This window comes from Melanotaenia boesemani, chromosome 13 (genome assembly GCF_017639745.1).
Source record: "Melanotaenia boesemani isolate fMelBoe1 chromosome 13, fMelBoe1.pri, whole genome shotgun sequence".
Classification (NCBI taxonomy): Eukaryota; Metazoa; Chordata; class Actinopteri; order Atheriniformes; family Melanotaeniidae; genus Melanotaenia; species Melanotaenia boesemani.
The window spans coordinates 6,391,025-6,413,462 of NC_055694.1; the positions used below are offsets into that span (position 1 = coordinate 6,391,025).

At 39.2% G+C, this 22,438-nt stretch overlaps 1 protein-coding gene across 6 annotated transcripts; it reads left to right on the top strand.

Moving 5' to 3' along the window:
- The first annotated feature begins 224 nt into the window (after positions 1-224).
- On the top strand, positions 225-22,436 carry rapgef3 (Rap guanine nucleotide exchange factor (GEF) 3). 6 transcript variants are annotated; one of them, XM_042003370.1, is made up of 28 exons: positions 225-334; positions 2,708-2,790; positions 6,586-6,630; positions 11,519-11,625; positions 11,705-11,826; positions 12,269-12,446; positions 12,885-12,969; positions 14,473-14,533; positions 14,908-14,984; positions 15,081-15,227; positions 15,331-15,437; positions 16,322-16,410; positions 16,547-16,625; positions 16,778-16,928; positions 17,061-17,143; positions 17,255-17,285; positions 17,405-17,480; positions 17,720-17,857; positions 18,295-18,392; positions 18,516-18,641; positions 18,934-19,115; positions 20,495-20,585; positions 20,661-20,711; positions 20,809-20,896; positions 20,988-21,052; positions 21,152-21,206; positions 21,341-21,412; positions 21,770-22,436. In XM_042003370.1, the coding sequence occupies exons 2-28, from the start codon at positions 2,731-2,733 to the stop codon at positions 21,886-21,888; spliced, it is 2,583 nt and encodes an 860-aa protein (XP_041859304.1). In that variant the 5' UTR covers positions 225-334; positions 2,708-2,730; the 3' UTR covers positions 21,889-22,436. The 6 variants fall into 6 exon arrangements, with proteins under 6 accessions (XP_041859304.1, XP_041859303.1, XP_041859302.1 ...); XM_042003369.1 differs by lacking the exon at positions 225-334 and adding an exon at positions 1,877-2,056; XM_042003373.1 differs by lacking the exons at positions 225-334; positions 2,708-2,790 and adding exons at positions 3,810-3,904; positions 5,593-5,720.
- Positions 22,437-22,438: the final 2 nt, after the last annotated feature.

The following is a 22,438-nucleotide window of genomic DNA, read 5'->3' on the forward strand; positions in this document are numbered from 1 at the left end:
CAGTGAATAGTGTCAGACGAAAACCACATGGCTTGGTTGCAGTTGTGATGTGAAAGCTTTAAATGAAAATCTGTGTAGCTGACTGTTTTTGTTAAGTGTATTCACACAAGTATACACTGTTGTGTGTCAGTGTTGTGCTCAGCCCATGCCCTCAGGCACTTTCATGACCAATCAGGGAGATACAGGAAGCCGTGTCCACTAACACTCCCCCTACAACTCACATAGACGACCCAGACTGAGAAATCATCTTCAGACATATGAAAGAACCAAAGGCAGGAAAAGAAAAGCAGAAACACTAACAACTGCTGAAGAGTCTTATAAAAGGACCCCAGTGGTGAGTAGCCAATCGCTGATTAGAAATAAAAGACTAATATGTCATTTGATTTATTTCAAACCTGTATTTTTAAAGATATTTTATATCTTTAAATTAAACACTTGTTTTATTTATGATTTTCTGGTTGTGAATGACTAACAGGCTACTAAATGACAAATTTTTGACAGATGCAAATTACTCTTCATTACACTTGTTCCAAGACTCAAAACTAAAAATTAATTTCAATAAATAATGTATGAAGGTTCTTTGATCAGTTTACAATTTGAAACTGAATTGATTTGGTGAATATCGACATGTGACTTTACAACAAGTGTAAAGGAACGTGGGCGGCAAACCTGAGGTGCTGTGACATGTAGGATGTTTTACGTTAACTGTTTTAAAACATTTGCTCGTATTGGCTTCATTTTGTGCTTCAGTCCTCATTTGACCACGTAGGTCAAACAGATCAAATATGTATTTCCCTGTCACTGCTAAGTGGCCAGGAGAAAGGAAGGAAAAGGTGGACGTGTGTGAGTGTGTGTGCACGTGTGTCTGTGCATGTATGTGTGTGTGCAACTCCAGACAAGCACAACAAAGACAGTTGGCAAAGAACATTCCATGGGCGTAGATGTGTTGCAGGAAATCCCACTCCCATTCCCGAAGGATCTAAATAGAAACATGCACACACAAAAATAAATACAGATAGAGAAAGAGAGAGAAATAGACATGACCTGAACACATAAAGCAATGTAGGTAAATTAATGAGTGTAATAGCATATAACTATATGAATAATCATAAATCAAACCTAGGATTATTTTGGTGTATTCTTTGCCATGTTGTGCTTGATGAAAAGAAATGGCTGTCAGTAGTTAAATGTTTAAACCTTTTAGCTTAATCATTGTGTCCGTTCTCAGAGTTTCTAAATCTAAAGGCCTTTTTTAATTTTCTTTTTGCTCCTTGATGTTAGAGCTGAGTTCTCAACAGAGGGCGCCATTTATTTTCAAAATTCCAGAATAGCTGAAGGAATGAAGTTTTCTTCAGTACAAGATAACTTTGACCTTGTGCTACTGAAGAGTTCAAGGTGTCAACAGCCTAAATTTAATTTCTTGTGGGACTTGGAGTCGTCTGATGCATGGCTTTTTATCTAATACACTCTGAACGTAAAACAAGGTCACCCAAACCTGCAGCAGAGTTAATGAGCTTTAATTTCAATCCCAGGGCTGCAGAGCAATTACCACTCTTGAATTTTCTGGTTTTTCATCAATGTATCCTGAGATTATCTACATTCATCCCAGATTAGCCTAAAAAAGAAGGCGGTTTGCAGCTTTTGTGTGGCTGTAACATTTCATGTGTCATGAATCATTTTAAGCAGTCATAGTTTTCTCAGGTATGTGCTGCTGTGTACAGACGACAATGGAGACTGTCACTCTGTCAGATACAATCAAACTGTACCAATAAGCCTTTTCTTATCAATTTGACTACGTATTCCCCCTCAGGAGGTCATAAGGAACTAAACTGGATTCCTTCATCGTGAACATTCCTAATGTGGCATCACAGAGCCCTTGTGAGGCATTTGGAAGATAGAGAGACACAGTTTAGTCAGAGCACAGCGAACTTTTCAACCATGTGGAAACTGCGCTTCCTGTTTGCTTTGCTTTGATTTTAATGCTTACTTTATTTTAACACTGCCTTTTTGGATAGCTACAGGATCATCATTATGACTCCACGGAGGTATAAACCTGGTAAGAAGTTAGAGTTTTCTTGTTATGTTTTTTTAAGCACCAACAGAAACGTCTCACTGCATGTTACAAAGTACAGGGAGAGTGATTAGCCTTCTGTTACTTAAATAAAATGCGGAGGCTGTGATTCAGAACAAAAATCTTCCTTTAGGCTTTTGAATTTACTCACCACACTGATAGAGTAAGGCTCTATGAAAAAGATAAAAAGAAGCAGAGGTGAGCAGCAGGTGTTGTGGTTTTATGAACACAGACAAGGGGCTGTTTCAATACGCTGCCCTCCTACATCTTTGCACCTGGTGGAACAACCGTATCCATGCAGGGGAAAGCATGACGACATGGATGTTCTTGTTGGCGTGTGTCTTGTGGAAAGTCTTGGCAGGCTGACTGACACTGAGGTCCGTTCAGGAAGGTCAGCCCTGCACCAAAACAATAGCAGGGATTTAAGCATTTCTTGCATAAGAGTCTGCAGTTCACAGATGATACAGTCCAGTTATATCTGGTGGGGAATGGGAACTTAAGTAATGTTAAGTGTTCTTTTAACAGTGGGTGGATTTATACATTTGTGTTGCTTGAGCTAACTGCTGTCATGGAAAGAAACATGACAGTGCAAATTATTTCTTTACCAATAAAGACACTGATTCTTCTGTTTCTTAGATACTCTTCAAGCCATCTTCTCTATGGAGAACTTGGTCAAATCCATGTGTTCTCTGCCAAGACGCCGCACACCAGACGGTGAAGTAAGTCATGTTTATCTGCAATGTAACACAAAAACTAAGTGAAAGAGACACGGAATAGAAGAGAGTACAATAGGAGGGGGGTGGGGTTATGATTCAATAAACCTGTAATGAGAATAACAGTTTAACACCTGTGCAAAGGGCAAACACCTGAAGACAGCTGAGGTATGAGAAACTGGGCACTGAGCACTAATGAGACACATCATGTGTTGTTCTACAAGTTTAATTACTTTCTTCCTTGAGCAGTTTATCTGAGCCTGTGCAGACCCGGTTGAGCCAGGCAGCTGGACAACCTGATAAGTGTAGTGCAGAGTTCTGCAGCTTTCCTCTGAACTGAACAAACTAAACATTTACAGTGTCTGCATGGAACACTATGCCTCTTTTTATACCCTTAACTGAGTCTTGTGAACTTCCAGTGGTTTAAAGTCCCATGAGCTGTTTGGATTTGGGTGAAACTGCCTGCAACCATCCTGTTGTCAGTAATATCTCAGGGGTTTGTTTACTACTTTTACGGGTCAGGCTTTATGTCACTTTTGAACCTTCATAGAGCTCACTAACATGACCAGCTGATTTGAAAATAAATAACAAATATTAAAAAGTGATTCTGCCAAGATTGACAAACACAAAAAAATAAGCTTATGTGGCAAATTAATGGATCAAACATAGTTAATAAGGTTGTAAAACTGCCAAAGGAGGCCGTCTCATTGGTGCAGTTCTTTGTCAAAGTGCGCATACACGCAACTCAGAAACAAAGTGCGCCTGTGCTGCTTTCAAGGGATGGCTGAACACAGCACAGCCCTTCCTCACTGAGGCAGGCTCGTCCAGCGAAGTCAGACTTTTGGATTTAGAAACGGACGGCAAAACAAACAGGACCAGAGGACAAAATGTGCGGTCCTGAGCTGGCGTTGACAGTTGCTGTACAGTAATGAGCGAGCGGTTTATGGTGCCGTGAATAATGTCTGGACACGCCGAGGACGCGTGCGGATCCTCTGACTGGGAAACTTGTTTGTCGGTTGTTTTGATCTGAGACAAGATGCATCTGTTTCGGACTCATAATTACCAAGTGTTCCCGGACCGCTACTCAGTGGAGACACCGACCATCCGAGGCATCAGCTGGGTATGCTGCCTTCACGTAACCATAGCCTATACTGTCGAGTGCTTCGTAGAAAATATAGACAAAAATAAATGAAATGTAAGGTGCCACGCCAACATGATGATGAAGATGAAGAAAGATGGGGACTGATATGAAATCAGTCGCAATGTCTTGTTCCCTTTAAAAGTGCAAAAGGTAAACTTATGTAATGCGTAAAGTGACAATGAAAATGTCGCTTAGAATTATTTAAATATCTGACATCTGAATATGATGTTGGACTCACGAGCGACCAAAACTAATCAACAGCTTGATTTATCAAATATACACTAGCTGTTTGATTAGATTATTTTATGGCTTTTTATTTTCATCCCAAAGGAAAATATTCCTCTTGCACTTTCCCAAGTTAATGTCAGTTATTTTACAGTGAACTATCACAAAAACATCATATGAAATATGACAAAGTACTCAAAATGACTTCATCCAGAATTCGATGTGACCATTCTTTTAGTGTTTTGATTCTGTAAAATGAACTCAGTTATTGAAAGAGATATATAAATGAACAGGAGTTATAACAGTCAGCTCCACCTCAGTTCAATTCTGAATACACTGTCTACCTCTGCCTCCCACCTCTGCTGTAACACCATTCACACCCCACCAACAAACAGTCTGTTGACGTTTCAAGAATGCATCAAAGTAGACTGCAGCAGAATTTTTTCTATTGTGTTAGCAGCCGCAGAGAAGAGGACACAGGAAGGTAACAAAGCACCAAGTTTTTTCTTATTAAACTGGTGTTATAAATAGTGTATTGTTTATTGTTCACCTTCCCTGCAACGCCCCCACTCAGTTTACAGAGGAGCATGGAGAAGAATGTGCTGAAGGGAAGGTCCTTGTTTCCAGGTCACAGGAAGACACAGAGCAGAGTTGAAAGGCTTAGCTTCTAAATTTACTTGCCGCTTAAGTATCAGTGAGCCAGAGACGACTGTAAATCTCCAGTGTTGATAGTTTTAACAGCCATTTATCAATGTAGAATCTTGACAAAGTTCATGCCTTTTCCAGTTTTACCTCTTAACACTAAAACAGTTTTTTGTGTGCATTCAGTTCATCTAACATTACACAGCTTCCCCATGGCTGCACCAAAATAGGGTCATTTTTAAAGTAATTTTCATATAGTTATTAAATAAATAAATGCACTGATTTAGCATCATATGGAGGATTGTATGAGAGACTTATTTGTTACTTGAAGTTACAGTCAACATTCAAAGTGTTCAGTATGTTGTCCAGTCTCTCTGTTGATTGTTGCATGTTATCAATTCAATAGCTCCTTAGACACAGCAAAGTTCTCATAAGGAGAGGCCATACAGTAGCAGCATCCTGACTGTCACTCTTGCTCCTTCACACCAGCGTTAAGACGTGGAGATAAAGCAGAGCCAAATACCTAAACCGCATACCTGAGGGCACTTGACTGTGTCTCCTTGCAGACCTGGAAGCACACTGGTTTCTCCACATTTTTGTTCACTTTCGATGCACAATTTCTTGATCTATTATGAACAAAAATGATCAATTCATTTTCAGTCAATAACTCTTTGATGGGCTAACATTCAGCTTTAGACTCATGTTTCCTTAAATTTGAGTTTTAAGTGCGAAATTAAGTTTTTTTTTTTTGTTTGTTTGTTTGTTTTGTTTTGTTTTGTTTTTTTTTTTGTCATGGATAGGTTAAAGCAATCTGCTGTTCAGCCCATGCTCCTGTGATGTAACCAGCTGCACTGCAGGCCAGACAATACATAGAGTCTGGCTTCAGAAGGTGCGGACTCACAGATGAACACAGAAGAATATCAGTAACGTAAAGACTTTATCACAATTTTATGATCGATGCCATCAGCTACTGTGTGAGTCACTGGAAGCTGAGCAATGTGACTGCTTTACATAATTTAGTTTTTTTTTTTTTTTTTTTAGCAGCTCATGAAATCCACCAACACAATACAAACAAACCCACACTAGTAGCTGTGTACCATGTGGTAGATAAGTAAGTAGTTTCTGTTTTTAAGAGGTCAGATGTAGCATGAAGTACCAAAAAAATCTACCTGATCTGGAGAGAAACACTAAATAATAAAATATTACTTATTGCATTTACTGAAAACATTTACTGTGGGAAGAGGTGCAGAGCAGTAAATACAAGACAGTCATAAAAACATAAAATCCAAGTAATAAAGACATAGGTCAAAGTACAGACACCACCCAGTTGATTTCTTTACATGGCAGGTTTAAGTTTGGGATGATAGTGCCGACCTTATTTTGTGGCAGGTGCTGTAGTTCATTTCATCTTAACATTGGAAGCCTTTTTACAAGAAAGAATGGCCGACAGTTTAAAGCAACAAAATGGGAAGCGACAGGCTGTAGTCACTTTCCACCCACTTAATTACACGCTTGGTACCCACCTACTCCACGGTGGAGGCAATGACAACACAGGTTTAGATAACGGGCTTGTGTTGACCCTCATCACAATGAAAATAAAGGTATTGTTGCCTCTATTTAAACCGTGCAGTTTGATTATTTTTGTTTATTTGGTGTAGCCACAGCAAGATTACCATCAGCTGGTTCATCTGGTTCCTGTGGAATGCTGCTTTAAAGTGTTTTGTTTTGGAAGTTTTACAGTGGATATAAAGAAATGGCTCAGTGGGAATAAAGTTGCTCTCTGTCTCTTGTAGACTCCGTTGCCAGAGGCTGTGGATTCAAAGGACACTATGAAGCAGGTGTGTATGCCAGACATTCTTTGGTACATCACCTCCCCACAAGCAAAGAGTAACACAGTGTTCTCACTGGTGTTTTTTAACTCTTGCTAAACACACACACACATAATTGAGGTTGAAGCTGAATCTAGGAAGTAAAAACCATCTTTCATGATTAGCTGCAACAAATAATTAAGAAAACAAAAAAATATGGAATTGAAAATGGGATTTTCTTTAAGCATTTGCCCTTTTGTCTCATGGTGCTATGCAAAAGTCTTAAACCATGCCTTATTTCTTCATATATCACCAGGAAAATAGTGCAGTCATTTAATGAGACATGCAAATATAAATGTAAATTTAGTAAATAAGCTGAAGAAAGTGAAGTCAGTCTATTTATGTTGCACATTTCAAAACTACAAAAGCTGAACAAAGTGCTTAAAAACTGTTGAAAGGTATAAGGTAAAAGAAAATGCTATAAACATACAATAAAAAGTACAGAAGAACCATTTTAAAAGCCGGTGAACAGGGTTATGTTTTAGTTGAGATTTAAAGTCTGATACTGAGGAGGACAAGCAAGTGTGTTGAGTGTTGGAGCTGTAACTGAATAAGCCTGATCAGCCTGAGATACAATCTTGTAACTATTAAAAGCTGCAAACAACCATGATTATTTAATCAGGCAAAACCAGAGTTTTGTTATTCTGCAAATCTTAAAAGTCAGTATTTATTGTGAGTCTTCATTCTTCAACATAGCCTGGCCCCTCTTAGACAGGTTTTCCTTGTAATATTGTTATGTATTCTTCTGGAATAATTCTCCAGGCTTGTTGAAGGAATTTCCAAAGCTCCTCTATGGATGTTTGCTGCCTTTTGTTCCACTCTTTATCAAGACGATCCCACACTGTTTTATTAATGTTGAGGTCTGGGCTCTGGGGAGGATTCATCACTCCATCAGACCTGTTGCCACTTTTTTCAGCCCGGTTCTTGTGTCATTTGGCATTCCCCAGCCCAGTAATACAGTAGATGGATTAACTAAGGATCTAAATGCATGACTCAGCCCCTTCTTCTTTTGTCCTCAACTTGTTCCGTTTTCTCAGTTTTTATAAGGACACATTGCACACTATGCTGAGATGGACAAGTATTCATACTTTGGGATTTGCTTTGTTGATGCAAAAATACTATAATTTATGTCGAACTGCATAATCACCTGAGTTAGATGCCTATAATATGCTTGAATTACCCACAGGTTGAGGTCAAGTGCCTTAGCAACAATAGAACGTGAGCTTCTAAAAAGTAGCCAGGTACAATGAATGGGCTGAAAATGTGTGAAAAAGCAGCCAATGTCCAAAGAGAACTTTAAAAGTCTCTCAAAAACTCTAGATAACTTTTGATTAAGACAACTTTGGAGGATACTGAAAACTTATGGGTCCTTCAAAGGAATTTATGAAGAGAAGATGGTTAGCTCAAGGCTTTTGCATATCACTGTAATAGCTGAGTGATATGACACTTTTTGTATCTTGTATTTAAGCTTCTTGCCCCCATAAAAACAAAGTATGATCAGTAGACACGAGTCCCCCAGCAGTGAACTGACCACTCACTGACAACGTCTGGGATAGACTTTGAAGTCTTCTCTGCCCTGCTGGCTTTGAGCTTAACTGACCTCCGGTAACAAGTAGACTTGCAGTGCTTGCATCCCTTCAAACTGCTGAACTTGTTCTTTTGTTGTTATAATATCCTGCATTAGCACTCAAGCGCGTCTTAAAAAGCACATTCCTTGCAGGGCAGTCATAAGAAGTCTAAAGGGCACTCTAAGGCCTACTGTTATTTGACCCTCCCATCCTTCAGAGTCCTGCTTCACCCAGTCCAAACGTCTTGAGCTGCATTATCTCAGCTTCTTCAAAACCATGACAAGGAGAGAACCTTTCCAAACACTGATAACACAGTTTAACCCAGAAAACGACTCCTGTTTAAGTTAAGTGGTCTATGACAGATGAGGTAATGAGCATCTTTTAACTCCCAAGTCATCAATGTCCATGATTTGTTTTTCTTTGTTCTGGAAGGAAGTAGAGGGGTGATAGATTTGTCTGAAGGAGACCATTGCTGCTTTGTTTAGCTGCTTAGCAATCCTAAATGTTATTGATTTGCATCATACACTACAATAGCATTGCACAAGACAGATTGTTTTGATAAGCTGTTAAATATATCTTTCTTAATGAAACAATCTGTTTCAAGCAGCAAGATGTGTGTAATCTGTTTGTAAAATGATTTGTATTGATGTGGTTCTGGTCTGCAGGTGCATGGCATTGTTAGATGCATAGTTCATGTAGAGTAGTTTTCTGTTCCCATACACCTCACACAAGTCCACATGGAGCTCTGTTCTGGGGCAGCTTAAAAGATCTGCAAGATCTGGCTGCATGTCAGGCCTCAATAGACCATTTTTGTGTTGCCTTGGTAGTGTGGTCCTGTATTTTCTCACAAAGATGGAGGCGAGAAAGTCAATTTAAGTTGCTTGTTTACTCACACAGTGCTCCTCTCAGGCTGCTTCTCACACAGCACATCCCACCAAGTCACGGGGAGATTAAGAGGCAAAGAAATGTCTCGGCTACAGAGGAGACATTAGAGTAGATAAATGTACTCATCACAGTTTCACCACAAAGCCATAAAATTATACCACATACTTCAGTCTTTCATTTTAGCCAAGATCAGATGGAAATTTTTGAGGTTTGGACATAATAGATAACACACTTGTGACATGATGAAGTCCAATTCCTACCCTCTTCTAACGGTCTTGTACTGTGTTTGAATAAACTGTGTAGGCTGCTGAACAGCTGTTCTGCAAAAATAGGGTGTTGCTATTTGGGAATACAGATAAAGATCAAAAAAGTTCAAGAGTTAAAGCGCAATACAATTGTATTCTTAAAATCTTCACTCAAAAGCCTCTTTTTAAATATAAACTCTTGACTGTTAAGTGACACTAACAGCAGAATAGCCCCATGGCTGCATGTCCAATCCACTCTGTCTGCACACAGAGTGTGTATTCTTCTAACTTTGTGACATTAGCCGGCACGTCTATGGGAAACATGCTTGCTTTGCAATTCGACTCACTTGGAGCAATTACCTGTGGGTTACAGCTCCTAGATAAGATGTTTCGGAGGCCGACATGGTGACAATCTGCAACACACAGGAGACCGGCAGCAGAATAAATAACAAATGCAGAAACAAATTATTCCTCTTCCTGCGTGTTTACATGACTGTCAGGTTTAGCAATGAGGAGCAGGCTCCTCGATGATGAATGGCTGCTGATGTTGTTGCTTTTTTGGGGAAGGACTTGCGTAGGTAATGGAAAATCGTCTCATTAGGAAAATAAGTTTTGGAGCTGACACGCTTGAAAATATTCCCATGGGAGTCCAAGGGGAAAATGGGCCCCTGAGAATACTGGTGACCTCCAGACAGCCTTACTTCAGGGGGGCTAAGCAGACGCCTCAGGACACATTAACTCCACTGATGGAAGGCCTGGGAAGAAGTCAGTGTGAGGATGAGAGGATGAAGAGTGTCCACGTTTGTGTTACCCACACTAATCAATCGTACTAGATCTGCATTAAAGTTAGCATTCCCATGTGAATTTTGACCTGATAGGCATGTGGTGGGGCCTCTGTCTAGATGAATGAGCAATGGTTGTGCTTACGTCATCGAGGCATGGGTCAGGAGGGAGGAGAAAGGTCAGTAGGTGTGTTTACATCCTGAGGAAGTTGCAGGAGACCAGAGAAGGTTAAAGGGTTCATTGGAGGTCTTCTCATCTTAAGAGAGCTTATAGAAAATTGTGAATGTTCGGGTTTTGTGTACAACTCAAGACCACCACCTTGGGCAAACAACAGCCTCTTGAGGAATATCCAAAGCACAGACAGGCAATCGTGTCTCTCGTGTAATCACAAGATGTGCAGGAGGTGGCCGAGGGGGAGTCAAACGGGAAGGAGAAAAATTTTACGTTTCTGGCACTGTTTGACATAAAGAGAGTAAATATTGTTCGATGGTGGATGGTAGTATTTAGAATATGGGTCAAACATCAAGCATGAAAAAGCCTGAAATAGGACAGCTGTTACTAAGCCCCAAAACAAGGATATTTTTACATAAGCCTTGCTTCTGCATGAACGGCTGACAGGTTTCACACCACTGTCTTTTTTTGTTGTTGTTTGTTTGGTTTTTTTGTCTAACAAACTTGCAAACACAAGGTCCCTTTAATGTCAGATGTTATATGTAAGTAGAGGGGATAGTGTGGTTCACTGTACAGCTAGGCTAAGTAGGGGTTGTGTAAGTTCTAGTTATGTTTTGGGTAAGTTTCCAGGAAAGTAGCTTAAGTTCTCCCAAGTAACAGAAACACAACTGTGTGTGGGTGTGTGTGTGTGTGTGTGTGTTTGTGTGGGTGGGTGAGTGTGTGTTTGTGTGTGCGTGCGTGCGTAAATTCGTTGAGGGTGGTCAGAAAAGTGAAAGTTTGTTGTTGCTGAGTGCCAGCCACAGAGCAAGTTGTAGAGGCTGGGAACTCAGTGAGGTGTGGGAGAGTTTCACACAGCCATTTATAACACATTCTCACCTCCTTACAACCCACACACACACATACGACATCACACTCTGACTCCTACAGAATCCCCAGATCTCGCTGTGGATGTATATTCTCCACACTGTGTAGAACTGCAATGAGACGTGTGTCCCTCCCTTTCGCTTGCACACCAACATTTGTTAGAACATTTGCTGTGTTGGCTAACTTGTTTGTTAAAAGGACAGAAATTGGCCATTTCAGCACACATGATGAATCTTGTTATGAATCCTCCTTCATGCAGCTTCATAAAAGGAAACACAGTATTGGTGATCTTTCTGATCAAAACACTCAAATAGTTAAACCTCCTTTTTTGTGTTTATTTAGTTTCTTTCAGATCGTGTTGTGAAGGCAGCAAGGTCAGTGTACAGCGTTATGATCGAGAGGAACCCCGGTCTGATCCGAGACAGAAAGTATCACCTGAAAACATACAGGTGTGATTCCTTCCACCTTCAAATGTGACCTTTACTTTGTAAATTAAATGGAAATTAATGTGTTAAATTTCTCTCGCAGACAATGTGGCTCTGGTAAGGAACTCGTTGATTGGCTTTTGAAACAGAATGAAAGCCTTCAATCAAGAAGCCAGGCTGTTGGGATGTGGCAGGTCTTGGTGGATGAGGGAATCCTTATTCATGGTAAGAACTGAAGAGATCTTTTAACCAGCAGTCAGAATCAAGGAACACTTATAATAATATTCTTCTTGCAGCCTTCCTTCGCATAAACTGTGGAAGAATTATTCCACAAATAGGTCCTGTTATCTTTAAAATATTCTGAGGGTAACATCTGCAATTGCACTCAAAAATTTCCAGAAAGGGTTTGAAGAGCTTGAAATGTGATAAAGTCCATCATGGCATCTTTTTTTACAATGTACTCTCACTCAGTCAAGAGCTCACTGACTACTTATGTTTCTTGGATGAGGCTCTGTCTTCCTGGTAAAAACCACTCCAATCAGGACAAAAATCCTTCATCATCAAATGGAAGGATTTACTTGGAAAGAATTTGCACTTATTTCCATTTATCTGAAGCCTTTTGAGGTTCCTGTTTGAAGTTAAAGCTCTGTTTTGCATCTCTGTCCAGTGAAACATGAGCTGAACTTCCATGACAAGGACACCCAGTTCTACCGCTTCCAGGACTCAGAGTTTGGCCTGAACCACTCTGTAAATGACAAGGACTCGGAGGATGAACTGCAGGAAGCGCTGTCCCTGCTTTCTCAGCTGGGTCCAGATGCTCTGCTCACTATGATTCTACGCAAATGGTCAGTTTGTTTTGCCGTTACAGGATTTTGCCTGAGGCCGAAGAGAATGTGCAATAGATTAATGGTGGTTTGTGATTTTAATTACTTTTTTATGATTTTATTATTATTAATTTATGTCAGCTTGTGTTTATTAGGTGTGCGGGGTGTGTTCTATAGGTCTAGGTATTAGGATTGTGTCTGTAAAATGTGCATAGACAAATCCCTGTTCACCTTAAGTGCATTACTTTGTGCTGTTATGATGATTGAGTGGTTTTGTCTTGTTTGGTGAAGACATTAATGGGCACATCTTTGAGCCCAAAACAAATTTTCCTATAGGAACAATAAAGTAAATTGTATCGAATCATATCATAACATAATCTTATCCTTATACGTTCATACAACAATTCAGTTTTCTGTTCTTCATGTGGCTCATTAAACACCTTGTTTTCTTGAATTTAGCCCCAGTCAGCGAAGTGCTGAAGACCTCGAGGTCATCTATGAAGAGCTGCTTCATGTGAAGGCTGCTGCTCATCTCTCCACCTCAGTCAGTCACTAATTATATTTCTCTCTTAACATCATTAAAGCCCCTGAAAATAGTTTTTAATGGTAGATTAATCAGATGGTATGCAATTTAAAAATGAGAAGTCTTGATATAACATACTAGATACTCTTCCCATTTTCTTTCCAGTTGATATGATTACCTTGGGTCATCATAAAATCTCTCTGACATGCTATGTATTACAGGATTACACTTAGAATGTTTACATGGCAAATATATAAATATATTCAGTTAGTCATCCCAAAACAATACTTCTAAAATGCATTTAAATATGTTAACTACTGAATTAAAGACTCTCAATAATAAAAGATAATGTGATTGGAGATTGAACCACTTCTTCATATATACACTCAACTGAGTTTAAATGGGCCTAGGTGCTCTGCACATGAACCAAAGTTCCATCATTTTGCATATTTAGCCAAATAAAACAGCTCTCATTCACATATTTTTCTGTTTCTTTTGTCAGACTGCTAAATGCATCAGACGTTGTGACTGAAATAAGCCCTTTAAGGCTACATGTCAACTCCAGATTTCCCTAAGCCCTTCTGTGCTGTCAAACGCTGATTTTAAAGCTGCAAAGTCATCCCAAAAATAACTATGCAAGTAACTTAAAGATATCTGCACAGTAAATTCAAGTAAACATTCATACACAATGGCCTCCCAAAGAGAAAGCCTGAAGAATGTCTTTAAAGTTAGTCTCACAAATTCATTGCACCGTCACACCGTCTGGTATCAATAACTCAATTCTTCTCCCATGTATGTATACTGGGATAAGGATAGAGATTTTCTAATAGTAGGATAAGTCCAAAGAAATGATTAGGTTGTACTCTTGCTGTAGCTTAACCGAGCTTTGCATGGAGCCATACTGAGTATCACAGCCCTGTCTGTTCATAACAGCAGGTATTAGGTGGTGGAGGGAGACACTTTACTCCACCCTCTTTCATCTGATTATCCTTTCATGTCTAATTTTAGATCAGTAGTATAACTATGATGACAGTGATGGCACTGATGTTCCCTGAAAACATTGGTATGTTTTAACAGCATATATTACCCCAAAACCTGAATAGTTGCTTGTTTTTATGCAGTTATGATCAGTTTTCTCTGTGATGACCAAAGAAATGCAAATCTGGACACAAATTACACTAAATACCCCCAGACCCACAATACTAGAATGTTAGAAAGGATACCTAGCCTTAGGGTTCAGACTAGCACACAGTGTGCCTAGCTGACATTAACAGAAAACGATATAGAAAAATGTTAGGCATTCAGTTGTCAAATATTACATTAATCTGCTTTAATGCCAACTTTTAAACTTGCTTTTAGGCTAAATCTAATTATAAACCTGTGTTAAATTGGCCCAGGTTGTTAAAGTACTGCACCACAGATAAGAACTTTGAGTAATATAAAGATCAGTTATCTGGTTTAATGAACCAGACAAAAATCAAGTTGTAATTGCTCAACTGCATTTTCTCCCCGTTGTGTTTGTAGGTGCGTAAGGAGCTGGCTGCAGTGCTGGTCTTTGAATCTCATGTTAAGGCCGGAACAGTGTGTGAGTGTGACAGCTTTGCTGACGTTTGGGCTCGTTTAGAGTCTCACCACATGCACATTGAGACACACACACTTTCATTGTGTAGCTGAACCCTGTTGCTCTTCTTTTAAATGCTCCTTTCACATGACTGAGCTCCACCAACACATGTATATAACTGGAATCTCCAAACTCCTCTCATCTTGACCGATTTGTTCCTTTACTGAAAGCAACCAGGTCATCATATCTTTGCTCTTCATACTGCCATTCTGTTCATGAATGTGATAGTTAATGCAACATACAGCAGAAAGGTGTCCTGTCGGTGTCATTGTCATTGTTATTCATTCATTGAGAGACATGTGTAAAAGATTTATGTTAAATGTCTTTATGTGATATAGTGTTCAGTCAGGGGGATAAAGGCACCTCCTGGTACATCATCTGGAAAGGCTCTGTAAATGTGATCACACATGGCAAGGTAAATCCATACAACGATTTAAAGAAACAAAGAAGTCAAACTAACTATCATTAAAGCAAAGCTTGTAATGCTGAAAGCATTTCTGTACTGGTGCAGGGTCTTGTAACCACTCTGCACGAGGGAGAGGACTTTGGGCAGCTGGCTTTGCTGAATGATGCACCTCGTGCTGCCACCATCATCCTGAGAGAAGACAACTGCCATTTCCTCCGTGTTGATAAGCAGGATTTCATTCGGATCCTCAAGGTTTGTCTGATATCCATATTCGCTTCGCTTGCAAGCATATGCTGTCTTTTTGGCCACCAGTTACAGAAATCTATAAGACTGCTAAAAATGTTTTGTCCCTCAGGATGTGGAAGCTAACACGGTGCGACTGGAGGAGCACGGAAAGACCGTGCTGGTGTTGGAGAAGAGTGCAGACTCAGCTGAGCAAGGAGGAGCAGGAACAAACAGCAAGTAAGAAACTTAGGCTCTCACATCAGACAAAAACCATTCACACTGTAGCTGGGTGTTATTATATCATAATAATAAAGCAAAGACTGCCAGTATCGTGAGAAAAAGGGGGGACATTTAAACATTTTTAGCTTAAATGTTAACATCCAGAATTTCATTTTGGGGCCTGATCTAATTAAACATACAGATTTAGTTCATTATGACATTGTAGGAAATCTGTCACATGTTTGTGTAAAATTTCCTTTTCTGGAAACTTAATGTTGACACAATAATACGATTATATAATATGTGGTGAACAAATTAAGAGCTCCCTTATCATGGAAAGCAGTTTTATATTTAAATTTAATTTTTTTTATTTTAAGAACCCAAGATTGATTTTAGAAAGTTAACAGTTTAATGAGATTGCTTGTGTTATCTAATTATACAGTATAGAGAAAGACGACCATGTTCTGAAACAGTATTTAATTAAATAAAGTACTCTAATGTTAACGCCAACACATAAACATAAACAAACCAATAAATAAGTATTGAATCTGTCTTATGTTTGCCAAACCAGTTTAGATGTTGTTACAATTAAAGATGTTAGACATGTAAATTATTTTTTTTCACCCATGTTTCCATTATTTTTACAGAATAACTGGATGGTAAGATGTTTTATTAAAGAGAAACTATTTAACTATGATGTGATTTATCATTGCCATGCGAACTGCTGCAAACATTCAGCTGAAACCAGCTGCAGGGTGAACTGGTTACATCAAGGGTCTTTTTCTGCTTCTTGTTGGTGTTATCACTCAACCCTCACTCAAACTTAAAAAAAAAAAACACACAGAGTAGGAAAGTTATAATTTATCCCACCATTTGCTTCTGTCCTGTTTTGCCCTCTGCAGATACACAGTTATGTCAGGAACACCTGAGAAAATCCTGGAACACCTCCTTGAAACAGTAAAACTGGACTCTAATGGAAATGATCCAATAGGTCAGTCCTTGCAGACATGTTTTTGGTATCACAGTCCTAAAGAGCCTTCTCATGTTTTCTTGCTTACTAGTCCGGAGCTAGTCAACAAGTTGCTCAACTGTGTAACGTTGGGTTGCTTGTCGGCTTTGTTTTGCAGACCCCTGCGTGAGCGACTTCCTCCTCACCCACAAAGTCTTCATGCCATCCAGCCAGCTGTGTCCTATTTTACAGCACCAATATCCTGTGTTGTTTGATTCTTATAACAGTATTGTTAATTCTGACAAATGCAGCTGAAAACAGTTATGTTTACCATTTAAATTGACCATGGAAAGATTAAAAGGTCTCAGAGCCAATGTGCTTTCATGTTACACCCTTAACACCTTTGCACCTACCACGCGGAGCTCTCTGAAGGTTCAGAACAGGAGAAAGCTGCTTATGTTCTCCATACCAAGCAGAAGGTAGTGAAGCTGATTTGCCAGTGGGTGGCACTGTATGGTCTCCTGCTGAAAGAAGACCCCATTGCTTTGGACTTTTTGGAGGTAAGATGTCAGCTTCTAATCCAGTTATTTTATATATATGGATCTGAATTATGTCTTTTGAATTTCAAAGAGTGATTTTCTTAAAATGAAGGAAATAAATGAATTTCTATTTCTATGTTTGGTTTGAAACAGATGATGAAAAAAGACGTGGCAGCTGATTATCGTTTGTCCAACATGCTGAGGGAACAATTTAGGGAAAGGAGAAGGACAAAAGTGTAAATACATTTCTTGTAGCCTCTACTATTTCTGCATTTTTTCCAATTTATAAAGTATATATTGTGATATATTTTCTAACACATTCTTTTCCTTTTGAAAATTGGAGACAGGCTGGAGAACGGATATCAGTCCCTGAGCAGGGTGAGCTTTGCATACTTTTTGCTTTTAAAGAAAATTTATTTAAAATGCAAGATTATGCCAGAAATATGTGACAACACAATCTGAATCTTATGTCTGAGTTATTCTGTTGCCATTACCAGAGCCAGCCATTTGATTGGTTTTCAAACTGTGAGGAGCCACTTGGAAGGTTACAACCAATCAGAGCGCAGGATAAAGGTAAGTAAATCAGGCTCAGGCTCTAAAACAGATATAACCAATCACTGTAGCTCCTCAAACATATATATATGTTTCTTTTTTGAATCTCTACATATTGAAACTACATGTGATATTGTTAAGCAATAACTGCATACACTGCATGTCTTTGGATGACTCATGGCCACATACTACATAACTCATGTTATCAATCATTAACTCATCATGTCTTAATATTTTGGCTTCTGTCCATCTCACTTCAGTGCTGTATGAGCTGTATGGTCCAGACAACAAACCTCTCACTCTGATGCTGCCTGTGAACACGTCTGTACAGGATGTGATGTCAGCAATAGTCAAACCTGTGGGTGATCACGTCCTGGTCAAAATGAACTCCACAGGAGGTAGGACTCATTTTATGGATAAATCTTATCTTTCTCATGAGCACAGCAGATAATCTGATTAACAATACCATTATGCTCACCTACTTAATACTGAGTATCACCAACTGACCTCTGACTTGTCAGGACATGAACAGAAAACATTTCCTAGAGCAACTGCTGGGATAAAACCAATAGAGCCAGTTGGTTATTGAGTGGATTCTTTGTGGACTGGGCTTGCTTCCCACAGATGCCACATGATTCAATTCATTCATCGTTATAACAATCAAATGAGGGTTACTTTACCTCTCAGTGGTTTTAATGTTGTTGCTGATAAATAAAGATGATTCTATTCTTCTACCTAAAAAAATGTACAATTAGTAATATTTTATAGGACTTCTATTACTTTTGTTCATTATACTGAACACAACATTTTGTGATATTCCTGTAAATGCACACAGAAAGAGCTCAGTTAAAGCTGGATGCGACTGCAGTCTACACTGCCCTAGGACTCAATGAGAGACTCTTCATCTGCACGAGCAGTGAAGTGGAACAACTGGTGAGAAATGGGGTGCCCTCTTTAACCTTAGTACAATCTTTTTTTTCTTCTTCTTCTTTAGAGAAAAGAGAAGAAATGCGCACCTGCAGGTTTTCTTTTACACCCTGTGTCTTTGTCTTTCAGAGGTCCCTAAAGGAGCAGCAGGGCCCAGAGCAAGGGACAACTGATGTCCTTGAGCAGATGAGCTCTAAAGACATTGCCACTGAACTTACCAACTATGACTGGGAACTGTTCACTGCCATGCATGAGGTACACTGCAGTTATGAAAAATGTTGCGTCTGATAATAGTATATAAACAAGCTGCTAAAGAACGAAGAGTTAAAAATTCCAGTTGTCTTACAGGAGAGTGTAAAACTGAAACTGGTATTTAGACAAAGAAGTAGATATCTCATCTTGGCATCCGTGTTATCTGTCATCGCCATCAGGCTGTCCTTTTTGTCCTCTTGATTTTGAGTCAGTGCGACATTATGTCACCTGAAGAGACTTCTCTGTGTTTACACTTTATGCGGGTGGTTATGAATCATTGCTCCTGTCTCTTCAGGTGGAGCTTGTGTACTACATATTTGGTCGGCATAAATTTCCTGGTGCCATCACAGCTAACCTGGAGCGGTTTGTGCGTCGCTTCAATGAGGTGCAGTACTGGGTGGTGACGGAGCTGTGTCTCTGTGAAGACCTGGTGAAACGGGCCATCCTCCTAAAGAAGTTCATCAAGATTGCTTCAGTGTAAGAGCTGGATACAAGAAAGCTGACACGTAGACAGCGTTTTACAGCCGGTCCAACACAATGGCTCACTTTGGTTCGCCAGCAACACATTTAAAGAAGGCTTGGACATGTTTGCCTACAGCGTTTCCACATTTTTGCTTGTAACAGAATATCAGCTGCTCCACAGTTTGGGGCCACCATTGGTAAATATTTTCTATGACACATGTTGTCATAAGTTAACATGGTTAGAAAATGGTTTGTCATCGATGTTCCCAGAAAACAATATGTTTTAGCTGCATATATTGCCCCAAAGCCTGAAGACTTGCTTTTGTTTTTATGCAGTTATGATCTGTTTTCTCTAGCAATACTTTTCAGAAGTGTTCCTGAACCCATGCACTAAATCACATGACATAATCATGACTGTTCTAATGCAGCCCTGCCTGAGGGTCTGCAGATCACAGTCACTAAATAGCTGTGTCACTTGTGAGGAGATTGCACTCGATTTTCTGAATCTTTTAACCTTATGTGCACAGATGATAAAATTCTCCAAATTCATGGGAATTTTATGTTGAGAAATCTTTTCCTTTAATTAATTTAATTGGTTATGAGGTGTTAAACCAGGTATCTCAGGATCATTGCATAACTTTTCTAGTCACTTTGTTACCACACTTCTAATATTTTTCATCTAGTTTTGCAGTCATGAGTCAGAGTTATGAGATAAATGCTATTTGTGTGTTTATTACAATAATTAAGAAGAAACCCCAAAGTGGAATTTCTCAGTCTTGATAGAGAATCATAGCTTTAACAAAAGTAGAATTCCCTCTTTTTGTCTTTGTACACTGACCACCATTGTCTTTTAAAAAAAACAGCATTTCTCAATTTTAACATTTAATATGTTTAAATGGAGTTATTTTTGGTGGTAAAAGCACTGAATGGATTTCAACATTTTCCATGTTTTCATTTAAATATTCCATTTTTATTTTTGTTTTTTTTTTCAGATGTTTTAATGGTTGATTAAATAAGACGCTGAACAGGCAGTAAAGTAAATATAATCCTTGTTAATACCGCTATCAATCATTATCAGGGGGAGCAGTAGCCTACTGGTTACAGAACTGGGTCAAAGTCCCTGGTGTGCTTACAGAGGTGGCCCAGTCATGGCTCATGAGCAAGGCTCCTCGTAACTGTAATCAGTGATGGGTCAAATGCAGAGGACTAATTTTGGTATGTGTGATACATACAACAAAAATATTTTTTCTTCTTTTCAAGGTGAGCATGCTGACTTTAGCATGCAGCTCACAGGAATTATGTGTTTATCGCTTGAGAGAGCTTTTGCATGGCTGTGTTGTTTTTACTGACATTCTTTCAAGCATCAGCAAACCCCTGTGTCCTCTGTGCTGCAGACTGAAGGAGCAGAAGAATCTCAACTCTTTTTTCGCTGTGATGTTTGGCTTAAGCAACAGTGCAGTTCACAGGCTTTACAAGACCTGGGAGGTGAGAATGCTACTTTCATATTAACAATGTCTCACATTTATCTCACAATGACATTTTCAATTGTGTCTTTCACAGAGGATACCGAGTAAAGCCAAAAGAATCTACTGTGCTTATGAGAGACTGATGGTAAACCAAGCCATTCATCTGCATATGTTTTCGTCTCATTATTGTAAATTTAGTGTTATAGCGACAAACCTTCTGGATTTGTGTCCTATGCTGTTAGGATCCTTCACGCAACCACAGGGCCTACAGACTGGCTGTTGCCAAGCTCAGTCCTCCTTACATTCCCTTCATGCCTCTGCTGCTGAAAGGTAACAAACACCAGCAGTCAGCCAGTCATGAATCTACAGATATCTTTGATTAAATGATCACTCGTTACTTCTTGTTTCTGTGTTTATCCAGACATGACATTCATCCATGAGGGAAACCCAAACTATGTAGACAAACTGGTCAATTTTGAGAAGATGGTATGACTTTTTTTTGTTTGTTTGTTTGTTTTTTGTAAATGATGTCCTCCTAGTCAAGAGCTTAGGTTGAAATGATTAATTTTCTTCCCATTTTTATAGCGAATGCTTGCAAAGACAATGAAAATTGTACGAGGATGCAGAAGCCAACCTTATGGTAAGTGATATCCTTCATAGGTCTGACGATGGATCATGCATGTTGCACTAAATGTTACATTACAATGATGCATGCAGTAATTTACTATACAGATATTTTTATTTACTGTAAATAAAACACTGCCCCCTCTGCAGTGCCTTCATCTCCACAGAGAGGCCTAGCAGATCGGATGTTTCTGGAAGGGCCTGCAACTCGCCTTTCTACATGTAAGCTGCAGTCATGTGAAAAGAAAGCATGTTTTTCAAGTATAAGGTTTTGATTACCAAAAAATAAATACAGATAAATGTTCCTGTTCCTTACCAGGTCTTAAAATAACTTAATAAAGCCTCCTACTCCCCATAATTTAATCGCTTGTACAACCACATTTAGCACTGATAACTTAAAGCCTTATAATTCAACAGTTTACTGGTTTATCTTGTTGTACTCTCTGTGAGCTCAGATTTTGAATTCTTTTATGTTGGTTTATTTCTCCATGGCCTTTTTACTATATTACAATTTCTCTTTTGCCAGTAAAAGCACCTAAAAATGTGCTGAATCGAGTGTGATTTCCTCTTCTCACCCAGACTCAGACCACGCCTTCCCGCTGCGGAATCCCACCAACATCCGTCACTACATTCAGAACCTAAAGGTGATCGACAACCAGCGGAAGCTGACGCAGCTATCGAGGACAATCGAGTGTTAGGAACTCAGCCTGCTAATACAGAAAAGACTGGAAAGTATTGCTGAATCAAAAACAGACTGCAGCTGGATGAACAAAAACCTTCCCAGTGAAGAAGATGAGCCTCTGGAGGCACTGACTGGAGCTTGGACAGTCACAATAAAGCTTTCTGCACCGCACAGCACTGAGTGAAAATGTGCAGCGTGCACAGTAATGACCTCCAATGCTAAATATGGCTGTGTGTATAAGACTCTTGGGACACTTTTCATCCAACAAGCCTTATATCGCCTCAAAGAAAAACATAACATTTTGTAAAGCAACATGTTGCTCTGTTTGGTGTCTTTTCATGTGACATGTGTCTGCAGAAGAGCCAAACAACAAACAAACAGCTCCATAACATGTCACAGATCTGTGCCACAAATATTCTTTTTAGATTAGCTTTTTCTGCACTTTCAGTTCCCCTTTAAAAATAATATATTGTATTTTCATTATTGGCAGCAAAGTCTCTAACTGACATGCACATAATTTCATACTATTTTGTTATTATTCTAAATAAATTATTTTCCCAGTTATG

Coding starts and splice junctions, on each gene's coding strand:
- rapgef3 (XM_042003369.1), top strand. CDS start 2,032: ATGACTCCACGGAGGTATAAACCTG. Junction 11,626..11,704: donor TATCACCTGAAAACATACAG/GTGTGATTCCTT, acceptor TTTCTCTCGCAG/ACAATGTGGCTCTGGTAAGG. Junction 20,897..20,987: donor CATGCCTCTGCTGCTGAAAG/GTAACAAACACC, acceptor GTGTTTATCCAG/ACATGACATTCATCCATGAG.